This window comes from Oreochromis niloticus, linkage group LG7 (genome assembly GCF_001858045.2).
Source record: "Oreochromis niloticus isolate F11D_XX linkage group LG7, O_niloticus_UMD_NMBU, whole genome shotgun sequence".
Classification (NCBI taxonomy): Eukaryota; Metazoa; Chordata; class Actinopteri; order Cichliformes; family Cichlidae; genus Oreochromis; species Oreochromis niloticus.
In genome coordinates this window covers 29,432,151-29,450,095 of record NC_031972.2, presented here as the reverse complement: position 1 = coordinate 29,450,095, position 17,945 = coordinate 29,432,151, and the positions used below count along the sequence as shown (strand labels likewise).

The window sequence follows — 17,945 nt, the reverse complement described above, 5'->3', positions numbered from 1 at the left end:
ACAGTAATACATCTAAACAAGACAGATATGAGGGGTATAGCAGAGCTGTCTCACAGGCAATGAATCTGTTGACAGTGAGAGCACCAGTGGGAAGTACAGTCTGTGTTACAGCCTGCCAGTACAGATGAGATCATCATTTAGTTTAAGACTCACACAACCATCTGCATCCGTTGGATCCATAGCATGAGTTTGTCTTTGGGCCTTTTGATCTCTGGAGCAGGCCCCAATGCACCTCGTCAGGTCCAGACCCCCTTGAATAAGTGCTTAGATGTTAAGCTTCAAGCAGTGAATCATTCACAGTCATTCATTTTTATTCCAAGTGTCAACCCTTAGGCTTGTGGCCCTCAACCAAGGATTTGCAACATAATTAGTGCCATATTATAGAATTAAAAGCAGGTAGAAACAGTATAAGACTAGCATATTAATCCTGTTTTTAACTGCCAGGAAATATATTATATATTCATGCTTTTACATCCAAGTCGCAGGAAACCTACGTGTAGTTTTCATTGGACTTCGCTGATTTGGTCTACTATTGGCAATGGGGACATAATTTAAAGCACAACTGTGCTCTCCAGTAAACCTGAGCTCAAGCAGGTTTAATAGAAAATCTTTCATTACAAAATGATATTTTTAACAATGTGGTTTAAAAAAAAATAAATAAATAATGAGTGGCATTTCCTGATCTGATAACAGCACTCAAAATCTGACAGGCATTGATGTCCCAGCATGATCTGACAGTGTTTCAGTGTGCAATAATGAAACATCCATGATATGGCTTTAAGGTGTATTTGGGCCCATTGTCCTGCCACAATATGAATCCTTCTCCACAAAGAGTGCCAACCACAGGGTGAAGCATGCCACGTAGCATATCTCTATGAAAACTGGAGTGGTACTTCTCCTCGGTCAGGGTGAAAGTAAAATCACCCTCCTATCATTCACTGTGAGCTTGATACACTGCAGTATCATTCTTTCCCCTGTTTGTCTCCTTTCACACACCTGTCTGCTAACACTACAAATCTCAAGCATCCACCATAAAATCCGGATATATTTCATCCCACGCCAAGAGTTGTTTCTCCTCCTGAGAGGTGGACTGCTACTTAATGTATTGATCTTTGGATGGTGTGCTTACTTTCGGTGTGCCTGATCATGCTTTGAATACAACTGTTGCACTTTCTGCAAAGGATTCTTGAGTACCATGCACCGTCACCTTAGAAACCTTCCGCCTATCCATTATTTGCCACAGAGAGAGAGCCCTTCTGTGTTTAGAATAATAATTTGACTGGACTTCTTCTTAGCTATGCTAAGATACTGCTACAGTTAAACAGAGTCAGCAATATTCTGCTGGAAACCCAAGGGATTGCCGTGCTTATAACAGGTGAGCAATGGCTGTAAGTTAATTTACTTGAAAAAGCCTCTCATGAGTATATCAAGTATATCAGCCAAGCACTTTGCATGTGTTAGTGTGTGAAAGGAGAGATGTGTTAGAAAGCATTTTGTAGAGCCAAGCTAAAGTGATATGTAAGTTCAAACCATTTACTCAAGAAAATCAGAAATTCATAAACCATTTTCAAGTACAGACAGACACAGATAGACAGAATGAGGCCCATAAGTAATTGGATAACATCACAGTTTAGCCTCTGGTGTACAGAGGCACAGTTCAAATCAATCAAGATGTGACTGAACTGTAGACTTTCCGCTTGGAAAAGGTTTAACAAAAGTCTGGCAATTAACTGTTTAGGAATTACAGTTTTTATACTTTTATTTCTTTGAAACAAGATGTTAAAACAGAACTTCAGGGTGAATAATTTAATGTTTTTCATACTTATTTTGCAGCTCCAAACAGAGCTGCTGTGATAGTTGGCACCATTGTTGGTTCCCTGCTCCTCATCTTTATCTTCCTGGTCTTCGTTGTGCTTCTGTACTGGAAGTTGAGCAGCAGACATCGCTATGAGAAGGAATTATCCAATGACATCAGGTACAGTACAGATACAGCAGTGCATTTTAAGATGATGATGATGGGTAGATAACTTACTTTGCTAAACTTCAGCTTCTATTAGTGCTGAATTTTACCAGCGTGCTGTGAACATTTGGATAGTACATTGTGTGAACTTGCACAGTTTTTTAAAGATCAAAACCACGACACCAACGGCAGAGCTTTAAAAGGCAGAGAGGCAATTAAACTGTAAGATATTAAACAACACACATCAAAGTCATTCAGATAAGAATGGAATATAAATCCCAGACATAAAACCAAACAAGAAACATGCAAATACAACAAAAGTATAGGGAAAAAAATAAGTTTCATGACACTCCACGTGGTAACATCTCTGTTCTCCACCAGAGCTTTTTTAAAATGTTATGATTCAATTCCTGTTCTACACATTCATCATTACTTTTATATGCAGATTTTTTTTAACACCTTAAATCAAGGTGTTAATTTTATTCAGGCAGGGTAATGCAAATATAGTACACATACTGACCTTATAACTTTTAAAACATACAGAACAGCAGTGGATACCACAAGTGTCTGGAGCAGTTTCTTAGATTTGTCTTTGAGCATTAAAATTTGGAGGATATTTCAATCTTTTGTAATTTTGTATTTGTGGTTTAGTACCTTAGGGGACTACATATTCAATTTTGTTCTGCAGCCTTTTGTAATTATAATTTAGAGAGCTTTAATTTTGGAAGGAATGTCAGACTTCCTATTTGATATAGAGAAGGCCTGCCAAGGTACAAGGTAATGTGATTTAAAAGTACTCTTTTACTACTAAAAAAAACTGAGAAACATGTGGAACATGGTTGCATTTTTCAAGCAAAAGCTTTTAAAATAATATTCTTTGCTTTAAGGAGGATCAGTACATAAGATCACTGACTTCCGCACCCTAATTATAGGGTGCGGAAGTCAGGAAGTAAGCTCAGGGTAAAGACTAGAAACAAATATTTAATTCCATTAATTGCCTTTTTTTTGGTGGCAGATCATAAATAGATAGCTATAGAAAGAAAAAAAATGTTATAGCAGTGAGTACTGGTGTATATAATGTTTAAATCCCCAGTAAGCCAAACACAATTTGTCTGTAAGCACACAGATATTTTACTGAGTGAGAGAAAAATCAGGCACAGTCCACTAGATGTGGACTCTGCCTTGCGCCCAGCTTTGCGAATGCTGGTTTTAAAGGGAATTTTGATAGATGTGATTTTTTTCTAACACAAAAGGCTGTATATTAGCCCAAAGTCTGATCAAGGTTTATGTAAACATATGTGTTATTTTAGATATCACCACTGTTAGAGGTTATATTTTGTAGGTAATATACACTCCACAGAATTGCATTAAGGTTTGGACAGTCAAAACACAAAAATTGTCTTCAGCAAATCTCAAAGGTCTTCAGTGGGGGTAACATCCCGACTCTTTGGTGGCAAAATCCATGTATGAAAATAATGCTTTCTGAGCCACTCATTCACAATTTCACCTCAGCGAATCCAAATATGTTCATGCAATCAGGGAAGAAAAAAAAGAAATCACTTGTTGGAAATTTATGTTAAAAGTATATTTAGATAACCACCTGACCTTTCTAATGAAGGGGGGGGGGGTTAAAACGAACCACAACTGGACTTAGAACTGTTTTCATGGGTGACAGTCGTGCGTTTGGCCCATTTTTGCACAACCTGCTGGATTTGTTTACTTTTTTGCTCTTATCTTACGTGATAGCCTAAAGGCTTTCGGGTAGAAAGCCCTGAAGGCTAACTTCCCCTGCTATTAGCGTCAGTCAATCCTACCTCCAAATATATCATTTCACTGGCTTGAAAAGATTTTGTAAAACTTTGCTATCCTCTGTAACTCTCTGCAGATTTCAAAAGCAGAAGATGTTCAAAGTGCATAATGTAAGGCAGTATTAAACACTGGCATGTAAACCATCTAAAAGCACTTTTAAAGAGAACTGAATGATTTAAAGTGAAATAAAATGTGTCCCACAAATACTGAAATAAATATGCAGAAAATAGAGTTCAATACATCGTTCCATTTTTTGCTTATCCAATCAGTGCCATTCATACTCCTGTTTAGAATCATCTAACCCTATTAACTGCATGTATTTAGATTGTGGGAGGAAGCCTGAGTACTCAGAGAGAGCCAGTGCAGATACAGGGAGAAAATGTGAACTCCACACAGAAAGGACTCAGCCAGATGGTGGATTCAAACCCAGAACCTTATTGCTGTGAGGCAACAGCGCTGCCCCAAGAATAGTTTTTGTTTAATAATTATATTTTTTCTGCTGTCTGGAAATGCTTCCTAAGATTTTTCTCAACATATTGTCCAATATGTTGAAGGATACGCTAATTTCCCTGTCTACAACATTTTAGTGGGATTCAAATCTGGACTTAAACCTGGCCATTCCATAACCCTCCATTCCTTCTTTCTAAGACCTTCCTTAGTGGACTTGTTAGCCTGTTTTGGATCATTATCCTAAGGTCCAGCTCCAGCTTTTGGACAGATGGCATCACATCATCTTTAAGCAGTCTTTGATGATGCAGAATTCATGGCTAAATCAATGACTGCAAGCTGTCTGGTCCCTGAGGCAACAGAGCAACTCCAAATCATAACAGCAACATGCTTCACAGTTCGTACAAGGTCCCTTTCCAGAAAAGCTGCCTTTGGTCTGCGTCAAACATGTCTGCTGTTTAAAATACTTTGGAGCTATTTTTAAATCCCATGAAAGATTCACAGGCATCAACAATGTCTTTACTTAAGGCCTTAGAGAGCTCTTCAGATGTTGGCACGATGACACCATATACCTCAGCAGCAAAGAGAACACCATGCCCTTGATGTCAGAGGTTTAAATAAGACAGGTAACTCGCTTCTAACGCGTTTACATTTCAAATACATCAAACATGCACAGGATGTATGTATTTTTTCACATTATTACCTATGTAATTCCTGCTACATTTTCTTGGGGGGTTTTTTTGTACTTTGGCAGCAATGTTCAAAAAAGGCTGTGATGTTTTGATCGTCACTTCTGGTAGGCCAGATGAGACAGTTTTCAACAGCACACCTACTTGGAAATGGGGGCAAGTTTTGAAAGTTTGAATCTAAATCTTGTTTGGTATCTCTACCTCTAATTTTCCCATTAATTACATTTTTTAAAATCTACAGTAGACCTCTGCAAATTGCGAATCCTCCTGTTTTTTTAGCCTGATTTTGTGAAAATATTTTCACGGTTTAAAAATCCATATGTGAGAAAATCCAATTTGTTCATTTGTGGGTTATTATTTTTAGTGGAGTTTTCTCCCCTGGAACAGTGAAAACTGTGTAACTAGTTAAAAAGGGCATGTGGGACACCAAGCGCAGTGCTGCTCTAGGGGCATTGTTCTGCAGATGACCTCATGTTCTGACATCTGTGAAAGGATTTCTCCTGTTGCAAATAAACATTGTCTCACCAAAAAGACAAAAAAAAAAAAGAAAGAAATGTTGGAGTTGTGGTTCATATGCAGTTGAAAACAGCCCACATGCTTTCAAAGTAGACATTGAAACGAGTGCAGTGTCAGTGTGGGAGGACAGTGTTGTGCACAGGAGACAGAGAAGCACTTCAAGCCACAATACTTATACACAGTTCTCCATATCTGTGACATACAGAGGTTCAACAGTTTTCACATGAACAAGTCATCAGAGAGAAATGCTAATAGATGGGAGATGGCAAAGCTCTAATAACTTGAGTGATGACAACTACAGTTAATGTCAAATCCACTGGGTACTTGAGTTTTCTGGATAAAAAGTAAAGAAAGCAGCTTGAAAAGTTCAGATTAGTCACAGGGAGAATCATATCAATTAAAATAGTGACTCAGCTCTCCATCATGGCCAAAACATGGGAGAATGTAGCATTTCACACTGAATCAAAGCACCGGGAGCACTGCTGCTGGACATATACTTCTGACTACAGTGATCCTATAACTGAGGATGAAATTGGTAGATTGAACAGTGTGACTTAAACTTGAAAGCAACAGTTGCTTATTTAGACATCAAGCAAATATCAAGCAAAACCGTCATGCATTTGGAGTCAATCTACCTGACAAAAATATCCGTCTCTCTATCGGCCTACAGGGGGCTGAAGCCTATCCAAGTTGACTCATTTGATCCAGGCTTAACATAAACAATCCTAGATCAAATAATCCAGGCTTCAGTGTGTAAAGCAGTGTGAACATTAATTACAGCAGATATAAAGAAGTCAATTAAAAAAAGAAACAAACCCTTTGTATAATGATTTTTTTAAAACAGCATTATACATTATTATGCAGCAAGAATGAAAATGAATAGAAGCACAGAAGAAAACAATCTGTATGAATCCATTAATAACTTGCAGCTAATTCTGTATGCAGGTTAACAGTTTTCAAATCAGCCTTTATATAAATTATGAGAGAAATGGTTTCACTAGCAGATTAAAATAGGTGTGGGACTACCTTGGAAATAAGATACTAATTGGAGTTAATTAAACTAGTACACATTCAGTTCAGGGCAGTTTTTTTTTTCCTCATAGGATGCTACACCCAACACACCCAAGAGCCAAAGTTGCCCAATTTTTCCATTTTTGCTAAACCAGGGTAAGTTTATTCCCTTTACCGACAAAAATATGAGTCCTTGGCTGGCACAGGAGAGAAGAAAATGCCAAATTCGATAGGTGTGAGGATGTTTTCTTTGACAGAAAAGCAGATTCCAGCTGGTATTTCAAAGTTACATAAATGCAGAATGCAAAGCAGCTAAGCTTGAAAGCTGGCAGTGTTGACGAGGAGAGATTGTATGCTTCTGTATGCTGTTGTCAGTGTTTGCTGGTTGAAACCACCACCAGAGTGAATGTTATGCTTTAGTAGAAGAGGAGAAAGTTAAAGCAAGGTCTGCTGTGAAAGTAGGCACCCCTGGGAAGAGCCTCCAAATAGGCAAAAACAACAAAGATCTCTGCTTTTACCTACAGGGAAACATTATTTTGCTCGGTAAATAGCGTATGTCCACTGTGTGTGTGTGTGTGTGTGTGTGTGTGTGTGTGTGTGTGTGTGTGCGCGTGTGCGTGTGCAGGTGGGTGGGGGTGGGGGATTCAAGTATATAGAAGGCAACTAAAAAATAAGACTGTGGTATTTATGAAAAATAGCAATGTGTTTAAAGTGGGCTGTACTAAAACTGTTTCAATTTTTATCCCATTGTTTTTTTCCTAAATGATTTCATTTCTTTTATTTTTGATGAATACAGAGATATAACTGTTCATAGCCTTCACAATAAGCATAACCCAAACCACTGACAGTAATGTAGGTTACATTACTACTTTAGCCACTAACCTTATTAGCCTAAACAAATGTTGAGGAGATTAAAAAGACAGTATTTGCAGCATTGTCTCTTATATATTTTAACGCTGGTATTTCAAACTGAAACAACACACTGAGCTTGCCAGTGTTTCCAAATAGAAATAAATCAATTTAGGATCCCAGCACAAAAACTGTTCAGTAATAATGCTAACAGCCCTCTTTTCCAGAGCACTGCATTTGCTAAATCCAATGGCAATATTATTGTTCTGTTCTGATAAGAGAGCAGCCTTCATGTGCAGCATGGTGTTCTTTGTAGCTGCTGCTACACTGGGGCTGGTTAATCTATGGCTCGATGTGCTTGCTCTTGTAAAACTACTGACATACTAAACATAATTGGAATATGACAATTCTGATAAGTTAAAAGCCTTCAAGGTTAAAAAGCTGTAGAACATTCCAACATAGACATGCTATAGTTTTTCGTTCTATGTTGGTTTTTGCGCCATGATATGCAAACTGCTCCAAAGTCTACACTTGCTGTTTTATCCATCTGTTTTGAAAGTACAGCCAGACCAACAACTTGTGTTGATTTGTTTTGGGCCAGCAAAAAAGCCAGCATTTAATGATTCTAGTGGAGTATTGGTTTGGACTATATTATTGTTCACAGGTGGTCCTTTCTGAAGGAAATAATGTCTGAAAGTCCATTTGATGCAGTGGCTTTCTCCTTTGAACGTAGAGTTAGTGAGAATTTGGCTGGATGGGGCCATATTCACCCAAATAATAAGCTTATCCTGGAAATAAAGCTAGATATTCATACTATGAAAGCTTAGCAGTTAAAGTGGATCTACAATCCATGCATCCATTCATTCTCTTCCACTTCTCTAATTCAGTGTTGCAGGGGGGCTGGAGCTATCTCAGCTGCCACTGGGTAAGAAGCAGGGGAAAGGCAGACAGACAACATTCACACCACTGGCCAATTTAGAGTCACCAATTAATCTAACCCCACTATCTGTATGTCTCTGAAGTCAGAGTATCCAGAGAGAACCTCCCCTATTCAGCTGGAAAATATTTTACAAAAAGGATTTTTGTAAAAGCCAGATTGCTTATTTGTTTGCCAGTTAGAGGACTCTTATAACTCTCTTCTGTTTGGCATGGGGCTGTTTTACCTAAGGAGTAAGAACTGCTAGTTGTCAGTTTTGGACTAATTACAGTAACAAATCAAACATGTTAAACTGTAACTTCTAATATATTTTAATTAGTATTTCAGTTCAAATCATCACCCATGTTTTGCCCAGCTTCTGCATTTCCTATCTGCAGAAATGCTCCTTTAACTCCCTCTATTCCACGTTTATGTCAAACAGGGAGGACGCACCACCTCCTGACAGCCGCCCCGTCAGCCGTCACACAAGCCAGAGCGCCAGTCAGCTCCCACAGGTCACTTACTGCCAGGTCGATGGCACTGAGGTGATGAATGAGGGACTCAGCCACACTCCTTCCAGCACCAGCCACGGACACAGGCTGGTCAAACACACACCAGCGGAGTATAACAGCAAATATGGATATGCAGTGTGACACTCAGAGCGAGCTGAATTAAAGAGAAGTTTCAGGACAGTTTGAAAACTTGAAACTGAAAATATGCAGTAGTGGCAGTCCTGCCGAGACTTTAATTAACCAAATTCAAAGCTATGCACTGTGAGGATTTTATGATAACATTGTTCAATGTGATTGCTTTGAGATAATCTTAGTAAAAGGAAGTTCTGTTATTTGATTGGCTTGGATATATTAGATTGTATCATTCAACATTTAGGTGGATGTCTATAAAGCAGATCATCAAAATATGTAGCTATAAAAGAGCATTAATTCCAGAAATTCAGAAATTCCCTCTACTGTGGAAGTTGGAGATTGACGTTTAGGTGTTTTGTGACACAATTTTGCAATAAAAAAAATGAAAAGAACCCAGTCTCAAATTTAAACCAAAAGAAATATTTATTCATGATAGACCTCATTTGGAAATACTCAACCATCCAAAAAATGTACACAAGTAAGTACTTATTTTTTTCTGAGGATGAACTGACAGGAGTTGAAATATTAATAGCCACATGCAATGGGTTCTTGTCCACTACAAAAAAACAAAACCAGAACAAAACTAAAGAAAAAAGTGACTACAGCTGATGTCCCCCAAACTCCTAATTCCAGACAAAAAGGAGGCTTCCTGTGTGTCCCCGTTACACAGTGGTAGGACTTTGTGTTTTCCAGGGCATTTGGCCTTTGGAACAATTCACATCTTAGACAGTTACATGTTTAGAATCTAAACATTTTGGCATCTTTCTGCTCCATAAGCCTTTGTGAACCAGCCAGAGCTGATGTGCTCAGTGTTTGCACTTTACTTCCAAAGGTATTTGTCAAGTTGGTTCAAGCTGTAATGACGGACTTGTGTTTTTGACCTATTTGCAGCAAGAAAGCGGTCTTCATTATAAACATCTACATACATTCAAATTTTAGCAAAGCCTTTCTTATTGGTTGTGTGTGCTGAATCATTCAGTGCTGCTGCTATTTTTAGATCACCCTGTGTGGGTCCTGTTCTATCCCCTTCCACTCTAACTCACACTAGGTCTCCCACATTGTGTCAAAATGGCAACCATTCAGCTTAAGAGTGCGCAGCCCCATGATGTCAGGAATGATGTGCTGCCTCTGGGCTTGAAAACTGCTAACTCTTAACTGAAATCTGCCCAGCGACAGAAACCTAACTCTCACCACCAGTGATAGCTTGGAAGTTGGGTTAGTTGGATACAGTCGCATCCCTACTTTCTGCACAATTTGAGATCCATGGTAAAACTACAGAAGCGGACATTGTGAGAATAAAACTAATAAAAGCACCAGCACTTTAAGTTGCCCAGAGGTGCACAAGTACATGACCCTGAAGGAGTCCTTGATTTTTAGGGACAGAGTCTACTGCCTTTGAATGTCCGCTTATATCAACATGGTAATTGTTTTGGAAAATGAGAAGACTGAAATGAAAGCCATTCATTAAACTGTAGATCGTGTTCCATAACAACTGAACCCTTTAAAAGAAAGAATTGCCAAGGTCAAATATTTCAAAAAATATTAATACCTGTACAATACTAGATTCAGAAAGCTGCCTGGTACATTTGTGCTGTCAATAGAAAAACTGATGCCAGCACACTGTGGTGTAAATAGCTATAAATCTATTAAGTGTGTATGGCACGAAGAAGTGAGTGGAAATAAATGGAAACACTAAGCACCGCAACCCTAGAAAATCACAAAGCGATTAAGTACATCTTCTGTGGTTTAACGTCTATAGCACACACAGTTTTTCTTCAGATTCAAACACTGTTTATCAGTCTGCACAACACGAAAATCATTTTCACACAGGAACATTTAAATTAAGGGGGATAAAATCCCATCACCTGATCAACTCTTTAAAAAAAACAGTAAGGCAAGGTAGAAAAATCATAAATCAATTCAATCCTGTGCAGACACTGAAATACAGCTAAATTTGGCTTTAAATAATAATAATAAAAAAAAATTGTTGGTCCAGTTTAATAAAAAAAACATAAAATAAAAAAAAGCATGATTCTGTGCAAGAAAAATCACATGAAAAACACTGAGACTGTGTGACGTGACTGTTGAGTTGAAAGTTTTCCCTTTCGTATCCATCTGACTGACGACTGACTTGTAGACTGTGTATGGTATTGTGTTGGCTATAAAAAAAGAAAAGAAAGAAAAACACATCCAGTGAGTTCATCCAGTGGCCATTTAGGACATAAATGCCTCACCATCCTGTTTTCGGGGGCTCAAGCTCCTCTCTTTTCGTGAAGTATTGTTGAGCATGGCAATGTTCTTGAGTGGCTGAAGTTGAGGTTCAGTAAGCAACACCCATTCTTCAAAGGCACCATACTGTACATTGGTCTGTGTGTGCGTGCGTGTGCGTGTTTATGTGGGCCACATATGAGCACATGCATACATGGAGAAGTAAAATCAGTCAACAAAGTCGATTCCCTCCACTGGTGTCAGCCCACAAGGCATCACCATGACAACTAAGGCAAAATCTTTCAACATAAAAAACACAGCATCTTTTTTTTTCTTATTTTAGTTTTTCGGATCAGATTCTTTGCTTAAAATCAACTCCCCACAATAATCATTAGTAATGATGATAATCTCTATTCAATAAATTATCTATACTGTACAATTATTTCACCTTGCGTAGACCTGCAAAAAAGGGAAGCCTTTTTTTTCCAAAGTAAAGCTATCAGCAGTCAGTTTCTGCTGTGTCCTCAGTCCTCAGTAAAGTCTCTGCAGAGCACACAGAGGCTGACAGACAGCAAGCCATTTTTTCCTTTTTTTTCCCTGTACAGAAATTAAACAGGACATCCAGCAAAGACAAAAGCTGATGCATAACTGAAGATAAACAGAGTAAAAACGCTCGCTGAAAAATGAGTATCCAGCAAAACAACAACAAAAAAAGTTTTTGTTTTTTGTTTTTTTTTCCTTGTGTTATTTTCCTGGAGAGACTGAGTAATTTTCTCTGAGAACAGTAGATAGAAGATGGTTCCTGATTTAAAGGGAGCCAGACCAGCAACATCTGAGGCTTACTGCGCTCCTTCTTCATCCACATAAGTTGAAGGAAACCATCCAATCTGTAACATGAAACAATGATTATCAGACACACACAGTATTTTACATCAACCAATGTAAACAAAAGATGTTAATTGAGTTCATTCATATGCTTTTTTGGTTTTGTTTACATGCCGTGAATCCATTGTATGTGCAGCTCGACTACATTAGGCCGAGAGCTCTCGGAGCTCTTTCCTCTATATTATTTTGCCAGAAGATGTGCGTTATTTTCCGATAACTGCACATCTCAGTAGCAGCCTTGCCTCTGTTCTGAAAAAATACTTGAAGGCTACTTCAAATACTACTTCAGCTGTTGCTAGGCTACGACTTCTCCTACTTGTTAGAATTGTAAAGCATGTACTGAACTAACAGAGATAATAGAAACACAAAGGTTGTATTTACAGCAATACGAAGACATCCATTAATACCTGTTGAGGTCTGTATGTGGGTATGTTTTGTGCAAAGAAAATCTCATCCTGAGTCTCTCAATTTTCCTGAATTGGACTGGGTCTTAAAATGCTGAAATGAGGTAGTTCAACGTAGCAGATGTCTTAATTTAAAAAGAGAAGCAATAATATTTTATGTGCTCAAGTTAAGTCGTGATTCAATTAGTAGCATGTGCACTGTCCATAAACACAGATCAGCACCATGTATATTGGCTGAATTAATGGTATTTGCTGTGATGCCTGTGGTGCTCCACGTGAATGTTAGGGTTGGCGTGATATGTAAAGATTTCAAAATGGTCATTTTTAATTCAACAGCAGGGGAATGAAAATATATTTGCAGGGACCATCACACCCGCATCCCATGTGCACACATGGAATAAAACAATTCATATTTTGCAGTATTTTAGTTGGAAACCAGACAAAACCAGCAAGCCAGGAAACTACATTAAAACTAAAAGGCTAATGGAAACCTTTCAGCTGTAAAATGAACAAGTGCTAATAAATGATCAAAGTACAGAACCCATAATATGTAAGGGGTCTTTGTGGAGAAACCACCAACCAAATGATAACCTACTTAGCATAGGCTCTGGGAGAGCTTCTTATCTTTGCTGGACACAGAATGGAGACTTCCGCAACACTGCTTTCTTCACCTTATAAGAAGCTACACAAAGTCACGTCTACACAGAACTGGGAAGTCAAGCTTTTCAGTCATGGGTTTAACACAGCAAATTAAGGACAATGAATAGCATCTTGTGGCAATATTCGTCAGTTGCACTAGGTTATTCACCCTAGGTCAAATCTTAATCTTATACATATCAAGAATGTAAAAAAAGAAGTAAAAAGCCATTAAACAGCAGCTCTGATGTCGTCACTAATAGCCACTACATTCAGCAAATCATCCAATTACGGTGGGCCTTTCTTCATAATGTAGAAATAAATAGCATCTAATTTTGTGAGCTTGATGTCTTTCTCATGCACAGCAGTAATCATGACACTTCAGCTCACTTCATGAAAACTTAGAGGCTTTGTCAGATTAGATTTGCAACCAGCTAAAGTAGATGACCTGGTTATAATAGTATATGATACACAAATTTCTGTGTATTTGCTGTACACACTGCATTAGCAAATACTTTTTTTTTCTGCTGAGTTATACCAGGTGCAGATGTGCTTTTTTTTTTTTAAGTCGGCACATTTCAGACTTCATCGACTGAATACAGATTACCTATTTTTACCACTTCTGTTCCATCAAGGTCACACATTACAGAGAGACAAATCCAAAGAAACTGCGTGTGCAGGATGATGGTTTCATAGGAAAAAGTTAAAAGCTTATTTCCATCAATCCACCCGAGGGGATAAAAGTAAAATGGGAAAACACCGATAAAAATCAAAACTAGACTCTATGGCATTTTTACACCAGGCTGTACAGCAGAGTGTGGTAAGGTTTAGCTTTACAACCGCTCAAGTTGTGCAGATCCTCTGGCTCCACAGCACAACTCTAAATTTACAGCCTAATAGGGAACATTCCTAAAATAAAATGCTGACATCACATTCCCTTTTACCCCAATCCCATTAAACTGGCACATTTCCCAGCAGCTAGTTTTTGTCTTTCAACCACATCTTTTTGTTTTGTTTTTTCCTTTTCCCCACGATATCACTGGTTAAATTGCCAAATGTATCAATATACTTTTGGGGACATGGTTCTCTTTTGCAGATCTCTAACTGAATAAAGCTAATTGGATACATTTTTGATCAAACATTAAAATATTACAACATTAAGTTATTTAATCCAGTGGTGGCTTTTATGCCTTGGGTCTGATCAATTTCCCATCCACAAATAAACACTTTGCTCATAGTTACTTACTCTTCCATTGGCTTCTCCTTTCCACCAGCCCTGGTCTCCGCCGATCTTGCTGTAGATTTTGACAATGTCGCCTTCTCGCAGTGACAGCTCTCTCATGTCTCGCGCTGCAAAGTTATACCTGGCCACTGCTGTGCTGACCACTCGAGGTGTAAACACTGAAAATCAATAACAATAGGAGTTGAGCCATAGATAATTAACTTAATGGCACACCACTGAATTCGAAACAAGAGTTATTATTTACTGGTATTGATGAATATTCATGTTTATGTATGAGGGTGACGGTTGTAAGATGAGGTCACACTGAACATAATGGTAATAATTAGTTGTGAAGAATGTACAGAGGCGAGATGGTCAGGTCAGTTTTCAGCGTGACACGCTGTTGCCACAAAATGACAAATGAGCACGATGGGAAAGGACAACTTGTTTCATCACTGGAGAGGAAATTGGTTTTCTTTTCTTGATTTAATGAGGAAATGTCATCCTGGGAAGAACTGCAGTGTTCTTGTTAATGAAAAGAGTGCCACAGAGAAGAAGTAATGAGGTCGAGGTACATAGGCTTATTATGTAATTACAAGAGATGCGGCGCGAGAACACAACAGAGGCAGCGGGGGGAAAGGAAAGGATAAGTAGATAGTACCTGACCAAAAGGGGGCTGAGCTCTGAGAGGAGGAGAAGTTGAGGCCCTGCGGACTGAGGAAGGAGAAGTTGTAGGATGCACAGGTGGCTGCTGAGAGGAGGAGAGAGAGAGAGCGAGACAAGGGAGGAAGTAAAGCTGGAAAATGTTTGAGGTGAACACATGCAGAGGCGAAGCCAAAGAAGCAGAAAGATAAAAAGATTTTGCATTGAAGCTTTGTGTGCCTGTGCGTTCGGTTCTCATTATATTTAATCTTAACCATGTAGGTGTTGCAGTTTGACTGCTTTAAGACTGTGAATTTATTTACAAAGTCTCAAACAGAAGCAGCGTGGGAACTATCTGTTGTTTTTTAGAAAGAGTCTGTTCTGTTCCTATTAGTGACATTATTATTCAGTATTACACCAACCTGCAAAATACATTTTGGTGTTATGTTTATTTAACTGTACAACATTATATTATATTAAGAAAAACATATAATGTCACTAATAGGCATTACGATGACAGCCCAACTGAAGGTTGGATTAACAAGACTTCATCATTTGTGATAACTGATCAAATGCTGCTTTCCATTTTTATGCAGATGGCACTGTTATCTATTATTTACAGTACTGAAATCCTTTAAATCGCTGCAGTCTGCGTTTCATGTTGTTCCCATTTAACTCAACTTAAATGGAGGAAAATCCAAGGTCATGCTATTTTCAAATAAAGAAAAAGATAAAAGCTGCTAAAAGGGCTGGAAGTGAAATAATCACAAGATATTAGTATTTAGTGTTATGCATTTAAATTTTTAATTTAAAAAGGAGACAGAGAGCTAAAACTTAAATTAAGATTCTTTTAAATGAATAATCTTGTTTTTCCCTCCAGGCAATGAATACAGTGCTCTTTATGAATGCACTCAAGAAACACCTAAAGAAGCTGGACACTATACCGACGTTCCTCATGTTTTACTACCATGTTATGTTAAACTACGATCCAATTGGTTGTTGTTTTTTCTTTTTTAAATATAAAGACATAGTTTTACAACCTCTAATTTCTAATATTTTAAAGACAGAGGCGTTAATTATGCTGCTCTTTTTCTGGAATAACCACTTTTAAAGGATTGAAAAATTTGTACTCTTGTTCAGTGTGATATCTCTTGGAGTTGCACTGATATTTATTTGAAATTGGACCTTTTTTGTTCTTGATGTATAATTGCACATGATCTTGATTTTGTGCTCACTCACTTGCACTTTGTGTCACTTGTGTTTATAAAATCTCTGCAGCTCTCCAGGCCAGGTCACACTTTATTTGATTTGATTTTTTCTCAAACTTATTTTTCTCAAATAGACATTTACCTAAAGGTCTACAAAAAACTAATAATACAGACTGTGAAAAGGCTCAAATCATCTCAAACAGCTTTTCAACGTTGAGATTACTCAAATGGCCTGCACAGCCACCAGATCCAAAACAAATAGTGTCACCCTTTGGGATATTCTGGGACAGGAAATTCCCATTGTGAATGTACATCTGAGCAATCTGGAGCAACTTTGAACCAAAAAGGAGGGGCCAACCTGGAACTACGTAGCAAAGGAGTTAGCACTGGCCACCTAGCAAAGGGGCCACTAAATCTATGGAAAACTGACTGGCTTCCTCTTATCTCTGTACACATGTGTAAAATCCCACACCACCGTTTACAAATCCTTTTCCTAGACTCGGAACAGAATTCCTTTTTTTGTGGAATAATAGACAGAGGAATGTAAAATTGTCACAACTTGTTGAAAGGATCAAGAAAACAGTAGTAGTAGTAAAAGGTGACATCTTATGAAGCTCCACTGAAATTCACATGAAACCTGAGCTTTTAGTTCTTAATATATCATTACATGCAATATGGATGTCGTGGGGACTGTGTGTCACGTGTGGTTATTGTAGGGTCCTATTATTACAGGGCCTTTACGTTACAAAGTGTTGTCATGATTTGACACGATAAAAATAAAACTGAAGTAGTTGTGCTATTTATTTTATGTAGTTGTGCTATTTATTTTATGTAAAATAAATCGCACAACTATATAATATAATATATATATTTTCCAGCTGCTTCAATTGTTGTTGATGTGACTTATCAGAAAATGTTTGTGTGAACTCAGCCCATTACCAAACTGTCAGTAGATTATCACGCTGAAAATATAGCTTTTGAACAAACCTCTTTCAATTGGACATAGTTGTGGCTCTTTGTAACCATAATAGAGTTTTCCAGATCTCAAAGTAAAAGTACGTGCTTGGAAACAGGGATAAACAAGGATAAAACTGAGAGGAAAACCATTATTAGCAAAAACTCCAGTTGTCTCCATCCGTGTACAACTTCAGCCAAAACAGGAGGAGAAATGATCTCACTATAGTGGCCAGTTGGGTCTTTGTGAAGAGCGCACAAAGTGAGGCCAGTGTAGGACAGAAGCTAGCGCAAAGACACAGCCAGTATTCATATAGTGTAATGGCCACGAAGGGCAGCCAATTCAGTCATTCCACAGGCTGGAGTTAGCTGACTTTCTCTTTGTCACTCTCTTTATCATTTCACACTGCTGCCCTCCTACTCTGCCCAGCTGCCCCTCTGGCCTCCATCCTTTTTTTTTGTCTGTATGAGTCATGAGAGTCACTGGCCTTGGGAAAAACAGAGGACAGGGGAAGACAAAGAGAGTGGGAGGAAGTGTGTCTCATTTATTTTACCCCGTTTCTTACAGTATCCACAGCCACGGTGTCATGAAATTGAATTTGTACTGCACCAGCGTATTTTGGTTACACATAGAGTGAAAAAGGTATTTTCATAATCGTGCACTGAAGCAGGTAGACATTATTTAACATGCAATGCTCCTTCAGACTCCATGCAAAAACATTGACACTAGCATTTTACCACTTTGACACTAGCATTTGAAGATGTCTGCGGATGTCTCGTTAGAGCTTTGGGTGGTTCCACTCATCTTCCAGTGGGTATTACCCAAAGCTCAGTAATGGAAATGAGGTCTGTAACATGAGTCAAGTGGTAGAAAAGTTAAAGGGATGATATGCGCACCCACCACAAGTCAAAGTGTATTTAAGAGTCAAGTCCAAAGCCAACCAC

At 38.3% G+C, this 17,945-nt stretch overlaps 2 protein-coding genes across 15 annotated transcripts in view; one reads left to right on the top strand and one right to left on the bottom strand.

The window, feature by feature from the left end:
- The window catches only part of vsig8a (V-set and immunoglobulin domain containing 8a), a 74,345-nt gene extending 65,239 nt beyond the window's left edge, over window positions 1-9,106 (top strand). The window contains exons 6-7 of the mRNA XM_005470395.4: window positions 1,834-1,975; window positions 8,640-9,106. Coding sequence (XP_005470452.1) covers window positions 1,834-1,975; window positions 8,640-8,850 — 353 coding nt within the window. The 3' untranslated portion in view covers window positions 8,851-9,106. The remainder of the gene's footprint in view (window positions 1-1,833; window positions 1,976-8,639) is intronic.
- Window positions 9,107-9,538: 432 nt separating this feature from the next.
- vav2 (vav 2 guanine nucleotide exchange factor) overlaps window positions 9,539-17,945 on the bottom strand; it is a 187,091-nt gene continuing 178,684 nt past the window's right edge. For 7 of the 14 annotated variants that reach the window (XM_025908850.1, XM_025908853.1, XM_019361277.2 and 4 more), the window contains 3 exons: window positions 14,858-14,947; window positions 14,221-14,375; window positions 9,539-11,936 (listed from right to left, as the gene is read on the bottom strand). In XM_025908850.1, coding sequence (XP_025764635.1) covers window positions 11,889-11,936; window positions 14,221-14,375; window positions 14,858-14,947 — 293 coding nt within the window. In that variant the 3' untranslated portion in view covers window positions 9,539-11,888. The remainder of the gene's footprint in view (window positions 11,937-14,220; window positions 14,376-14,857; window positions 14,948-17,945) is intronic. The other 7 variants (XM_025908849.1, XM_025908854.1, XM_025908855.1 and 4 more) reach the window with 2 other exon arrangements.